We start from the raw sequence: 15,086 nt of genomic DNA on the forward strand, positions 1-15,086 counted from the left end.
AGCTAGAGGAAGTGATACTACAAGAAGGCAAGAAAGAAATATCCAAGATTTACAAATTATTTTTAAAATGGTTTACGGTGGACGAAACAGTAAAAGTCCAGATGGTGAAGTGGGCAATAAACTTTCATAAAGAAATAACAATGGAGGCATGGGAGTACCTATGGAAAAATACAGTGAAGATTTCAACTTGTACAAACATTAAAGAGAATGTGTACAAAATGATTTACAGATGGTATTTAACACCAAAAAAAATTGCGCTAGGAAATACTAATATGTCAGACAAATGCTGGAAATGTAAAAAGCATGAAGGATCATTTTATCATATGTGGTGGACATGTGAAGTAGCTAAACAGTGCTGGGGAGAAATAATTGAAGCAATAAATGAGATTTTACAAATACAAATAAACAAGAACCCAGAATTGTTGCTACTGAACTTGGGAATGGAGGCAGTTCCAATGCAGCATAGAACATTGTTATTTTATATGACAGCAGCGGCAAGACTTTTGTATGCGCAGAAATGGAAGACGCAAGAAATACCAACTGTAGAAGACTGGATTTATAAATTGCTGTACATGGCAGAAATGGACAAAATAACAAGGGAACTTAAAGATCTTGACCTAGGACAATACATTGTTGATTGGGGGAAACTGAAACAATTTTTGGGAAAAAAGTGGGATGTAAAAGGAGAACTGTGGCAGTTTGAAATTTTTTTAAAAAAAACAATGTTGCAATGAGAAGAGAGAAGGGATCTTACCATTTAGGGGGAATGTAACTATAATCTAAGCTAATATAATATTTAAGGGAATTGTACATTGAATATATGAGATAATGAGAAGGGGTAAATAGATATCTCAATGCGGTATATTATATATGATACATAACATAAAATAACGGGTTAGTAGATCAGACTTTATATTATAACATAGTATGTGGATATGCTATATGGTGTTGTGTACTGTGCTACATTGGTGGCATAGCATACAATATATATGTAATATATTACTATAACATATACTATATTGATAGTGTATTTGACGGAGTATATGCCTAAAAGAAAAGAAATAGAATAAGTTTAAAGTAAGAGATAGTGTGATCCCTGCTATATATTATACTATATTGTTATGTTATATTGATATGAGATATACTGTATTGATAGTATGTTTGATAGAGTTTATGTAAAAGAATAAGAATGTGCTTAGAGTAAGAGATATTATGATTTAAAGTTGGTAGGAAAATATAAATGAAATAGATTTAAGTAATAAGAAGGGTTAAGGGTTGGAAAGCTGTTGGAAGTCAATAGGGAGGGGGGAGGAAAAGGGTGGGGGACAGAGTAAGGGGAAAAAATGGGATTATATGTGTTAAATTTGGAAAATTTTCTTTTGTTTTTCCACTCACCAATAAAATTTTATTTTAAAAAAATGTCCAGCTTGTTGGAAGTCCCTCTGTCACGGTAATCTAACCATTTTAAACAGGTTAAATAATTGTTTGGAATTTTGCTCCATACATTGCAGGCAGGGACTAAACCTGGGAAAACTGCCAGAAAACCGATTCGGTTTCGTTTTCTCAGCCATGTCGGACGCTCCTCTCGGCAGGTCTGAGAGGAAGCGCCCGAGCACCCTGACCGGGCGGCTGATCTGCGAAGATTAGCCCCCAAGACTCCCAGTGAGGGAGGCAGGGTCCGGGAAGCTGCGGGAAGAACCCCCCGAAAATCAATGCGGGGGGTAAATTGCCCGTTTGTCCCTATGGAGGCCGGCAGACGTGCGCGGCGCCTCGAGTGCTGCCGGGCTATGGAAAACGGCAAAGAACAGAACTAGGCGGAAGCCTGCAAGTAAGCGAATCCCTTCTGTTATTACAAGCGTATGCGAAGGAGTGGTGGGATCTGAAGCTAAGCAGGCTCGTTCTTCCCCTTCGCTGAGTTTCAGAATTTGGGCTGGCGGTCCCCCCCCCTAAAATGGCAGCGAAAAAACAAAGTCCCGCTCTGGGTAAGTCAATCTCGGCTACCCTGCAGAAGGGAGAGTCGCTTGAGGAACTGGTGCGCAGGGCGGTTGTTGAAGCCATAAAACCCTTTGTTGACAAGCTGAACGAAACAGATCAAAGGGTGGGCTTAATTGAAAGCGAAGTGAAAACCATTAAGGAAGCAGCGGGGGGGGCAGAGAAGGCTGCCCGGGAAAGTGCGTCACTCGTGAAGGCTACGAAAAAAAGAGTTAAAGCTGGTGGAGAACCAGCTGATCGGGCTACAAGTGGAACGAACGCAGACAATTTTGCGCCTCCAGAACGTGAAAGAGGAGGAAAATGAGGATTTATGGGGTTTGGTCTCGGAACTACTGGCGACACCCGCGAGGACAACTAAAAAAGAGGTTAAAAGCGCCATTTTGGAAGTCCGCCGGGCTTCTTCAAAATATGCAACGAAGCGTCAACTGCCTCGCGAGATCATCATCGATTTTTCATCTAAAAGGATCCGAGACACTATCCTATACAATTCATACAATGCGGATTTGGACTTTTTGGGTAACAGAGTTAAGATATTGAAGGACGTCCCATTTTTAGTTCGGAAAAGACGTTTCAAGTATAAAAAGCTCGCAGCTCTTCTGAGGGAACGTGGAATAAAGTACAAATGGTTATTTCCGGAAGGAATCTGGTTTAGTTACAAAGATCAAACCTATAAGATATTATCAGAAGATCAACTAAGGGATTTTGAGGATAAAAATCCGGAATTTCAGTGCACCAAGCAAGAAGAAAGGGAGAAGTCTGAGGAGGGGGAGGAGGAAACGAGCACTGCGGTTGCAGTTGCTCAGAGAGAATTGCGTCCGGGACCCAGGAGGGGGAGGAAAATTTAATTTGAATTCGATTGTAATTTGTATTCTGTATGATCAACCACTCCATCATTACTTTATTAAGCTATTTCTTTATCATGGCAGTATGAAGGGAAAGCATTGAAGTGTAGTGTTTAGTGTTTGTAGGTTACCTTCCCTTTTTTTCCCCACCCCCCCTTCCCCTTTTCTTTTTTCTCCCTTCTTTTCCTTCCCTTGTGTTATTGTAATCTTTTGTAGTTACTGTTATTGTAGTTTGTATGTTAGGTATTGAAAAATAAAAAAACTTTCAAAAAAAAAAAAAGGAAAACTGCCAGAAAACCTTTCCTGGGTTCCAATGTATTCTTACACACAAAGTAGTACTACTGTGTAAAAGTAGAGAAAGCTTTATTAGTTTAGAAATAGAATAAAGTAGTTAAAAAGCCAGTATAGTTTCAGCAGATAATATAGCATTAAAATAACAAAGCTAGCTTTCAGTACTTGGAGCTTAGTTGGTAGTTCACTTCTCAGCATACTGCAGATACTTGATAAAGCCTTGGGAAAATATTTCAACTATTCATAGCCTGCTTGAACAGAAAATAAAGAAAATAAAGCCTTGGGAATATTTCAACTATTCATAGCCTGCTTGAACAGGACAATTCTAGGCATATCTATTGCGAAAGATGAGCAAGAGCGGTAAAGTCGGAAGTCCCAGATAAGATATAGTCAAGTATTTTTTAAAACGTGTACTAGTATACAAAAATACGGGGTGATTAGAGAGAACGGCCTAAAGGTGATGTATAGATGGTACCTTATACCATATAGGTTAGTAAAAATGTTTACAAACTCCTCAGTTTGGTACTGGAGATTTGAGAAACATAACGACTCCCTCCCACAATTCTGGAGGGGCTGTTGTATTGTTAAATCCTACATGAAATTAGTTAACATCTATGAATAGTAGTTCACTTGGTAGTTCACTTCTCAGCATACTGCAGATACTTGAGTGGTAGCATAGGCTTATAGGTGGTATAAGCACACATAATAATCTGGGCCGTCAGATTTCGGCCCCAGGATCAGGAGTTCAACCTGGGGAACTGGCAATGCTGGATTATGCCCAGTTGCATTAATCCATCTTTTTTGCCTGTTCCCAGAGCCGAATCCCACACTTCTAATAACCGAAGATATTAGGTATTTAGGTTTAAATTAATTATCATGTAATTTGATAATTTTATACTAAAGACAGCAGAGGAAGACATGAAATGGCGGTCCAAGATGAAGGTATCATGGTTCAGTCAAATACTGTTCTTAAAATATACTCCTAAAAAGACAAGACCGGAAGGTGTCAGGCTATGGATGACAGGATACAGCAGATAGATCCCTGGAGCATTGCATCAAGACACAGGTTCTCGGACAAATAGTTTTTATTCAGAAATGAGATCTTTTCTATATACAGGTCCATAGGTTACTTAGAAGATAGAATGCCTCTAAGCAGTACAGCTTCTCTGAAAGGAATACAGCCTTGAGGAAAGTACAGGTCTAAATACTCAAACACCCCCTCCTCCCTAACCCACAAGGTTTGAACGGGAAGAAGCCTGGGAAACTTTTGTTGGGAGTTTATACATCAGCTAGACAAGACAGAAAGAAACGGTAACATTTCAGACACTACAAGGTCAGTTCCGTGAGAGGAAGAGATTACCTAGCTGCACTCTCAGGCTGGGAGAGGGAGAAACGAAAGTGATGCACATAGCATTTGCAATATGAAATCGAATTAACACAGTGTTAGCTATTAGCATCCCCTAGAACAATGACATGATGTAAATCAAAACACAGTATTAGCAATTAGCATCCCTTAGAACAATGACATGGATGTAGGGGTTACAGACATGACAGAAGGAAAGCAGAGGTGATATAATCACACTGGTATTGGATCAAGTCTGGGACTATCAGATAAAATAGTTGATGGGAAGTTTTTTTAGTTTTAATAGTGGTAATGAACAGTAAGAAGTTTAGTCCAGCTTACATCTTCAGGGAATTTGCATTATGGACAAAGGCAAGTCTGGAAAGATAGTTTCCTTTAAGGAAGAGAAAATAAAGCCTTGGGAATATTTCAACTATTCATAGCCTGCTTGAACAGGACAATTCTAGGCATATCTATTGCGAAAGATGAGCAAGAGCGGTAAAGTCAGAAGTCCCAGATAAGATATAGTCAAGTATTTTTTAAAACGTGTACTAGTATACAAAAATACGGGGTGATTAGAGAGAACGGCCTAAAGGTGATGTATAGATGGTACCTTATACCATATAGGTTAGTAAAAATGTTTACAAACTCCTCAGTTTGGTACTGGAGATTTGAGAAACATAACGACTCCCTCCCACAATTCTGGAGGGGCTGTTGTATTGTTAAATCCTACATGAAATCAGTTAACATCTATGAATAATCCCAACTATCAGTCTTCATATATAGAAACTTAGTCCCCCTTTCTTGAATATGTAACTAACTATGCTTATAGCAATAGTTCTGTACAAAAAAAAAAGGATTTTCCCTATATTAATAGTATATGGCACATAACTTTGTATATTAAGTGATTTATCTTAATATCTTGCATAGTAGCTACAATGTTCAATAGTTTGGTGTTAAAAGTTTATGTACTGTTGTTAAAAAAATTTGAAAAAATAAAAATAAACAGTTTTTTAAAAAAATCTACATTTAATTTAATTGAATGTATTGGGTTTATACTCCGCCTTCCCCACAACAGCGGGCTCAGGGCGGATCACGATACATTAATATGATTCAGGAAGGGTTAAGAGATGTGAAAATAAATATACAGCTTACACCACTGATAGCTCTTCTGGGGCATAACATGAAACAGCTACCTAGGAATTTATGGTACCTACTTTCCATTTAGTGATTGAGGCTGGAATTTTAATAGCTATAAATGGGCCCAGGCTAGCCTGACCTCATCAATTCATGACTGCTAAGCAGGATCAGACCCAGTTGGTATTTGGTTGGGCAACCACTAAGGAAGGCCTGGGTTGCTGGATCACAGAATACAGCACTAAAATGAAGGGGGGTTAATTCTTCTGAATTCATTCTCTGAGAAAAGAAGCAACAATATTTTAATTTAAAAAGTTCTTTAAACTTTGCCTAAGATTCACCATTTAGCCTTGGTGCTTTCTTAATTTTTCCCTTTCTTATCTGTTATTCCTTTAGCTGTAGAAAATGTTTCCTGCGCTGGGCTTTCTTTTCGGGGGTCGCAAGATTGTTATTAAGAACAAGATGGAATTGTACAACTTCATACAGGACACTTTCATAGAACGCCTCAAAGAACTGGACGTGAATGACCAGAGGACCTTTATTGATGCTTTTCTAATCCAACAGCAAGAGGTAACAGTCTCTAAACATGCCAACTAACAACAGGTGGACCTTTCAAACCTATATTTTGAAATACACTTGCATGTGAATGCACAACTAGGAGTTTAGATTTACAAGAGAACAGCCTACCAAACCAGCTGGGATTTCTATACTTTTAGTAATTGTTATTGTTATTGGAACAATAGGTTATTTACTCTCTGTACAGACATATTAGATGTAGCCTGGAAAGCAAAATCTGCCGACTTCACAGGTCTGGTGGGTGTTTGGAGAGAAAAGACTCTGACTCTTCATCGGTCATCTGTCTTGTGATGCTGCTCCTTCCTTACGTTTATTCTTTGACTTCTTTATCTTCTTCCTTCCCTCTCTGCTAGGGTTGCCAACCTCCAGGTGGGGCTTGGAAATCTTGAATTACATCTGATTTCTGGATTACAGAGATCAGTTTCCCTGGAGAAAATGGTTGCTCTGGGAGGTGGAGTGTAGGACATTATACTAGGGTTGCCAGACTGAGCCTGGAAACTGGCAGGAGGGAAAGGGTCAAGTGATGTCAGCTATTCACAATACATCCCTTCTGGGTCTTTCCCCACCCTTTTGTAATCACTACAATAAAAGAGGAGGCAGTCATGTAATTTAGTCCTAACTGACATAAAATTAAGGATTTTTAAATTAAGAACATTTTATTGGGAGTTTCTTGGTACTAGGAAATTATTTAAGGAAAAAAATTCTCATAGAAGTGGATAGAAGAGTAATTCTGAGGTAAAAATGTGGAACAAATGGGTACAAAGAAAAGTAAAAGTTGAGTGGAATCTGAGGCACAGGAAATTTTGCCCTCAGCTTCAGGAGATCAAGGATCTTTAGAAGGTATAGAAAAAGAATTGGAAATGTTAAAATTTAAAGAATGAAGTGAACAGAGACAACATGAGTTTTAAACTGCTAAAATACCACAAGAACAGGCTAAAATATAACAAGCTATAGAGCTGGCTAGAATGTAGCAAGACAAACAGACAAAACTGGCAGAAATGCCCCAGCCTTTTGAAGTCGATGGGCCCATGTGGAATTCTGATACAGGCACAGCCACAAGATGGCTGTCACAAAATGGCTTCTGCAGGAGGTGGCACCAGTCACAAAATGGTTATTACAGCTTACCTTCAGTCACACAGTGAAGATTCTTGTGCTATGGAAGCAACTTCTGCCAAAGTAATGTTTTTAAAAATCCGCACAGTCAATTATATCACCAATGGCCAATCACAAGCCATGCTTGGCGAAAGCTCCACTTGGCCCAACCCACTTTTTAAAAACACGTGGTGGGCACAAGGAAAGGTGTAAGTGGGCACAATGGTGTCCACAGGCAGAATGTTGGGAACCCCCGGCTCCGAGAGAAAGGCAGGCTTGGGCAGGGTTGCCAGGTTTATCAAAACCCCGGCCAGAAAGCTTGAGGCCTGGCACCTACCTTTCGTTTTTTTCTTTTCCCACACACGTGCACTCCTGGTCTGCGCCATAACATTACATCTGGGAAGTGATGTCATCGCACAGGTCACAGGCCACCCTGGAATCGCACCTGCACTCCACAGGGGGTTGACCTGGGCCTTTACTGGGCCAATCTGGCCCATATCAGGCTGCTGCAGAGAACGGAAGCATTGCTATTCTCTGCAATGGCCCAATTCGGGCCTGATTTGGGCCGATTTAGCCCCAATCCAGACTGATTTGGCCTCAATTTGGGCCGTTTCAGACTGGATTGGGCCACTGCAGAGCACGGGAGTGCTGCTGCGGCCTGCAGCGCCCCCATTTGGGCCACTTCAGGCCCAATCTTGGCCTGATCTGGGCAAATTTGGGCCCAATCTGGGCCCACTTTGGGCAGTTGTGGCATGTGGGAGTGTGCTGCGCTGCCCAGGAGCGCTCCCAGAGGTGCTTTCCCCTGCCCTTTCCCCCACCAGTCAGCTAAGTGGGGGTGGGGGTGGGAGAAGGGGATCCCCCACCCCCAGCAGGGGACTGGCAATCCTATTGGGCACAGAAGGTACAATTAGATTAAATAAGGTACAGGCTGAGGTAGGGATACCAGAAGCACACAATAATACTTGCAGAATACACATAAATAGGTTCCCAAATTTTCAAAAAGGTAGTGAGGTAGAAGCATTTTAATTAATTTTGTGAGAACATATGAGAACTTTGGCACTGGCAATGATGATTGCATGAAGTACCTCGGATTTCAAATTTCTGGAGAACTTCAGGAGTTCTGCTAACAAATGAGAAAATTGCAATCAAACGACGATGATCTCTTTAGGGAACAAGTTAGACAGAAAATAGGTTTGTCACCAGACCTTAGCAGAAAACATTTCAGACTGATGGGAAAAAAGAGGGGATGTAACATTTTCTCAATGTGCCTGTAAATTTCATCATGTTTTACACTGATGGATTGAAGGAAATGATGCTGTCACAGGCTATGGTTGCTCTAGGAATCAAGTTTCTAGAGAATCTAAGAGCTACCCTATGTCATTTCCAAGTTTTTCTGGAAGCAACATCATGGAACACAATTTACAGAGATACAGAGGAGTTAACCATATTAGTCTGTAGTTGCAAAATAGTGAAGAGTCCAGTAGCACAGTAGCAGATGCAATCTGACGAAGAGAGCAATGGTTGCCGCCTATGCTGAGAGTGAGGAGGGCGGCGCGCAGAATGACCAAGACCACACCAGAGTTGGGGTAAAACAGGCCACAACTTTATTAACATAACAATAGGAGCATTGGCGCAGCATGAGGGGCAGATCCCAAAGCGCATCGGCTGGCCCGCCTGCCAGCCGGAACCCACCCCCCTCAGCCATGCTGAGGGGGGGACCCAAGGAGTGGCATATGGGGGGAGTCACTTGGGTGTGCACCCCTGAGTGGCCTCCCCTGCCACCTGGGAGTGAGCTCTCCTGGCCGCCCCCGAGCTGGGCAGGCCCTTCCCTAGCTCACCCCCAAGATCCCTTATGGGAATCCCCTTAGAGGGCCTGGGCGCGCAGGCCCTGGCCCCCCGAACGAGATCTGCCCCGATGCCCACCGCCTACATCGTTGTGACGAGAGAATAAATGAACTCAACCTAATGGGAGAGGTGGGTGGGTGATCGGACTCCGCCGGCGACTGGAGAGGAGCCGATGCGGCCGCGGGGCTAAATAGGGAGGGGCCGGACCAGAGGGAAGACTGCGGGCCTGCCGTCCGTTGCCCGGCCCCTCCCTTCGGGCCAACCCCCCGGCCGCCCTGATTGGGCGGCCGAGGTTTGAATCGATTGGCCGGGGCTCGCCGGGGCAGCCCGACGAGCCCCGCAGCCCGGCAGCCACCGCGCGCCGCCCTCCCGAGCGACGGCAGCAACCCCGGGCCCAGGTAAGTCTGAGCCCACCGATTCTCAAAAGCTTATCCTACTATATAAAATGCTAAGCATATTCAAGACAACTCACTTCCTAACCTGGTGCGCCACCAGAGGGCACTGCTGTGGAGGGAAGCCCAAATTAGGCAGCCGGATCTCCAGAGAGCACGCCATGGCAGAAAGCCCAGGTCGGGATCAGGCGTGGAGCAGGTGACAATGCCCGCCCCTGCCTTCACCCAGCTGGGATCCAGAGCGCAGCAGGTGGCAATACCCGCCTCCCACCTTCATCTGGCTGGGATCAGGAGCAGATCAGGTGGCAATACCTGCTCTCTGTCTTCACCCAGCTGGGATCAGGGGCAAAGAGGAGGCGATGCCTGCCCCCTGCATTCACCCAGCTGGGATCAGGAGAGGAACAGGTAGCAATGCCAGCCCTCCATGTTCACCCAGCTGGGATCAGGAGTGAAGCAGGTGGCAATGCCTGTCCCCTGTTTTCAAGCAGCTGGGATCAGGAGCAGAGCAGGTGGCAATGCCTGCCTCCCTGCCCTTCACCCAGCTGGGATCAGGAGCAAATAAGATGGCAATTCCCAACTCCCACTTTCACCTAGCTGGGATCAGGGGTGAAGCAGGTGGCAATGCCTGCCCCTGCCTTCGCCCAGCTGTGATCAAGAAAAGAGCAGGTGATGATGCCTGCCCTCCACCTTCACCCAGCTGGGATCAGGAGTGAAGAAGGTAGCAGTACCCAACCCCTGCCTTCAGCCAGCTGGGATCTGGAGTGGAGGAGTTAACCCTGAAGTTCCTCAAGCTCCTTCTACCAGCTGGGATGAAGAGCAAAGCGGGTGGCAATGCCTGCCAGCCCTTTACCTAGCTGGGATCAGGCATGGAGCAGGGGGCAATTACCGCCCTCCACCTTCACACAGCTGGAATCAGGAGTGGAGTAGGTGCAACGCCTACCCACTGCCATCACCCAGCTGGGATCAGGACAGAAGCAGATGAAAATGCCCATCCCCTCTTCACCCAGCTTGGATCAGGAGCAAAGCAAGTGAAAATGCCCACTCCCCCCTTCTCCCAGCAGAGATCAAGAGTGGAGCAGGTGATAACGACCACACCCCACCTTCATCGAAGTGGCATCAGGACAAAGCAGATGTCAATGCCTACCTCCACTTTCACCAAGCTGGAATCAGGTGTGGAGGTGGTGGCAATGCCTTCCCACTTCCCCTAGCCAGGATCAGAAGTGGAACAGGTGGCAATGCTCACCCCTGTCCCCCAGCCAGAATCAGGCGAGGAGCAGGTGACAGTGCCCGCCCCCTTCACACAGTTGGAATCAGGAGTGGAGCATGAGGCAGTGCCTATCCCCTTTCACCCAGCCAAGATCAGATGCAGAGCAGGAGGTAATGCAGACCCACAACTTCACCTGGCAGGGATCAGGAATGGGGCAGTTGGCAATGCCCACTCCCCTTCACCTGCCGGGATCAGGCGAGGGAAAGGTGACAATGCCCGCCTCCTTCACCCGGCCGAGATCAGGAGCGGAGCATGAGGCAGTGCTTGCCCCCCTTCACCTAGTCTGGATCAAGCATGGATCAGGAGGCAATGCTCCCACCCCGTTCAACCTGCCAGAATCAGACACGGAGCAGATGGCAATGCCCGTCCCTTCTTTACCCAGCTGGCATCAGGAGTAGAGCAGGTGGCAAAGCCCACCCCCACTTCACCCAGCCAGGATCAGGCATGTAGCAGATGACATTGCCCATCCCCCCTTCATGTGGCCAGGATGAAGCGTGGAGCAGGTGGCAATGCTCGCTCCCCATTCACCTGGGCAGGATCAGGCAAAGAGCAGGGGGCAATGCCCACCCCCCTTCACTCGGCCGGGATAAGGTGCAGAGGAGGTGGCCATGTCCCGTCCCCCGTCCCCCCGCTGCCTTCATGCAGCTGGGATCAGTGACAAAGGAGCAGGGAATGCCTACCTGTTCACCCTCCCCTTTCTAGACCCCGTTGTATTTTTCCCCACAATGGGCTTTGTTGCTAGTGCTATAATAAAGTTGATTATGCACCACTGGGGGATCAGCAAATTGCCAACAGGCCAGCCCTGTTTTAGGTATCACTGAGCAGTGGGAGTCTACGTGGTACAGAGAACAGCTGCCAGCCTTTAGGAATTTTTAAAAAGATTTATGAAGTACAGCACCAAGGAAAGGAAGGATGAAAACAAAGGAACTGGATAAAAATGCAATTCCGCTACCCCTCCTGTTGTACATGCGTGAATTAGAGCTCATGTTTAGGCAGCTTCTCTGTCTCAGAAAGTTCTGCTTATTGAGAAGTAATTACGCCTTTCACAGTTCAGATCTCCAACTTCCACATGGCCAGTGTTCATCACCTGGAAGGATCCAGCTCTCAGCTCCTTTCATCTTCTAGCTCAAATCAGCCAGTTTTTTCTCAGTTATATTACACACACAACAACAATAACGGATCCTTTTTTTTTAAAGTTTTTTTTATTATTTTTTAATATCTAACATAAAAAAACTACAGAAGACTACAAAAGTATAAAGGGGAGGGGGAAAAAAGGGAAGGGAGGACTGGGAAAAGGGAAAATCAACATACAAACAGCAAACACTACACTACTTGTCTTGTATTCCCTTCATGCTGCAATTTTTCTTAAAAGTTAACTTTCTAATATGCTATCAGATTGGTAGGTCTTATACAATACAGATTATATTCAGGATCAGGACTTCTCCCCCCCCCTTGCGTCTCGGTCTCAATTCTCTCTGCGCAGCTGCAACAGCTGCGCTCGTTCTCTCCTCCCCCCCACTTTCCCCTTCAGACTTCAAACTTTCTTCTTGCTGAAACTCCTGATGGTTGAACAAAAAGTCTGTCAGCTGTGCGTCCGATGTGATCTTGTAAGTTTGATCTTTATATCTGAACCAGACGCCTTCTGGAAACAGCCATTTATATTTTATATCACATTTCCTCAAGAAAGCCGCAAGTCCTTTATACTTGAATCTTCTTTTATGAGCCAAAAATGGAACATCCTTCAATATTTTAACCTTATTGCCCAAATAATCCAAGTCCACATTATATGAATTGTCTAAGATGGTGTCCCGAGTCTTCTTAGATGAAAAGTCAATAATAATCTCGCGAGGCAGCTGCCGCTTCATTGCATACTTTGAAGATGTCCGCCGGACTTCCAAAATATCGCTTTTTAACTCTTGTTTAGTTGCCTTTGCGAATTGCGCCAAAAGTCCAGACACCAAATCTTTTAAATTTTCACTTTGCTCTTCTTTTACATTTTGAAGACGCAATACCGTTTGGGCACGGTCCACTTGTAATCCTATTATTTGATTCTCCAAAAGCTTCACTTCCTTACTTGTTGCTTTCATGAGTACTGCGTTCTCGTGCGCAGACTGCTCTGCTCCGGTCGCTGTTTCTTTAATGGCTTTCACCTCGCTCTCCACTGAATCAACCTTTTGCCCCATTTCATTCAGTTTCGTTACAAAGGGCTGCACAGCATCGAAAACTGCTCGTCTCACCATCTTTTCCAAAGTTTCCCCCTTCCCCTGTAACGTCGCCATCACCGATTTACTCATTGCTGGGCTCTGCTTTCTCATCGCCATCTTAGGGGGGGGCGCCAACTAAGTTCCGAAACTCGGTGCAGGGGAAGAAGTCTGCGCCTTTTTAGCTTCAATTCCCACCGATCCTTCGCATACGCTTAAAAATCAGAAGGGATTCGCTTACTTACAAGTCTTCACCTTAAATCTGCTTATTGCCATTTTCCATGGCCCGGCAGCACGCGAAGTGCTGCGCAAGTCTGCCGGCCTCCGTTGGAGCAAGCGGGCAATTTACCCCCTGCATTACTTCCAGGGGGTTCTTCCCATGGCGCCTCGGATCCAGGCTCCCTCACTGGGAGTCCTGGGGGTTAACCCTCGCGGGTCAACCGCCCGGTCAGGCTGCTCAGACAGTTCCCCCCGGACCTGCGGAGAGGAGCGTCCGACATGGCCGGGAAAACGAAACTGAATCAACAATAACGGATCCTGAAGAAAGCAAATGTCAGCAGGTGCACATGGCGAGAAACAAGCTGGATAATGGAAGGGGGGGAGGTGGTGGCATCAGAACAACCCTGCTTTCTGTTCAGTTTGCCTGTCTGCTGCTGCCTGCTGCTGGTGCTGCAACTTAGGAAATGAAACAAAACACACGAACTCTTTGCTGGGAAAGACTCATTACAATTTAGTTTCCCAGATCTGAAGTGAAACAAATTGTCACTTATTGAAGTGAAACAAATTGTCTTTTATATTAAAACAATTATTTGTGAATTATATATATTTTAACAAATAATAAAAATTTTATTCACTTCAAAATTTTACTGTATTGAACAATTATACCCCCAAAATGTGCTTTTCTACTTGCGCAATAAAATATTTTAAAAATTGTGAATAAAATTGTTCAGGAGACCCTCAAAATGGATATAGGGCTACGTACTGCAGTCTAGTATCTACCGTTAGAGGGCCAGGCTGTCAGCTGTAGTGGGGTGAAATGCTGGAGGGGGCCCAAAAATACCCGAAAGCCTTTGAGCCCAGCCATGGGTTAATATAGCCCTGGTCATGGGAGCTTTCTGAGTGTCCTTGGGCCAGATACACACTTTCCACCTTACCTACCTCACAGGGATGTTGAGAGGATAAAATGGGAGAAGGGAAGAAGATGTAAACCACTTTGAGACTCCACTTGATAAATGAAGTAAGTACATCAAAGCATTTTAGTAATTTATGCCTTATTCCAGGTTGCTGTAACCTTAAAACCTAGCATCAGATTCCCAGAGTGAAATTTCTATTCCCAGAATCAAAGAGTCCAGTAGCACCTATAAGACTAACCAATTTTATTGTAGCATAAGCTTTCGAGAATCACAGTTCTTTTCGTCAGATGCCCTTTGCTACTACAGACTAACACGGCTAACTCCTCTGGATCTATTTCTATTCCCTAAAGTCTTTACACCTCAGTGCCCCAAATTTAAAACTTCCTAACAGCCTCCAAATTGTTCTCTATCTCTCTCTACTCCCCAGAAGCTCCCCAAATGCTATTGGACATTTCATTTCCAGTCATTAGGAGCATTAACTTTCTTTTGTTGTTTCACTGCTGATGTCTGTTTTGAAAAACTAGTTGCATAGCATGAGACCCATTTCTAGAGGATAAGATGAATGGACTTTACGATCGCCATAACTGGGTAGTTTCTCTTTGAATTCTACCACTCCTCTGTGCAAAGTTTAAGTATTTGTTTATTAAAATACTTATACCCTACTTTTTTTTTGGCTTAAATTTGAAGACTTCTTCCAGTCCAAGGAGCTTTCGTCCAACTTTAGTGGCTGAAGTTTATTTTAGTTGTTTTCTTTTTTCAGATAAGGTCCAAGAAGAGATTGCAAAGGTGGTCGGGTCTGCTCAGCCTCGAATTGAACACCGATCAAAACTGCCTTATACAGATGCAGTAATCCTTGAAGTTCAGAGGTTTGCAAATATTGTCCCTATGAACGTGCCACGTGCCACCACCGAGGATGTCACTCTAAAAGGCTATTTCATTCCAAAGGTGATCAGTCTTACTCAACTATGTTATATTC

The 15,086-nt window shown here is 44.4% G+C and overlaps 1 protein-coding gene across 1 annotated transcript in view; it reads left to right on the forward strand.

Annotated features, from left to right (window-relative positions):
- LOC129323895 (cytochrome P450 2K1-like) overlaps nt 1-15,086 on the forward strand; it is an 84,896-nt gene that overhangs the window by 67,744 nt on the left and 2,066 nt on the right. The window contains exons 7-9 of the mRNA XM_054970722.1: nt 6,049-6,174; nt 10,571-10,679; nt 14,871-15,055. Of these exons, the coding sequence (XP_054826697.1) occupies nt 6,049-6,174; nt 10,571-10,679; nt 14,871-15,055 (420 nt within the window). The remainder of the gene's footprint in view (nt 1-6,048; nt 6,175-10,570; nt 10,680-14,870; nt 15,056-15,086) is intronic.

The sequence above is a fragment of the Eublepharis macularius genome, chromosome 1, assembly GCF_028583425.1.
Source record: "Eublepharis macularius isolate TG4126 chromosome 1, MPM_Emac_v1.0, whole genome shotgun sequence".
Taxonomy (NCBI): domain Eukaryota; kingdom Metazoa; phylum Chordata; class Lepidosauria; order Squamata; family Eublepharidae; genus Eublepharis; species Eublepharis macularius.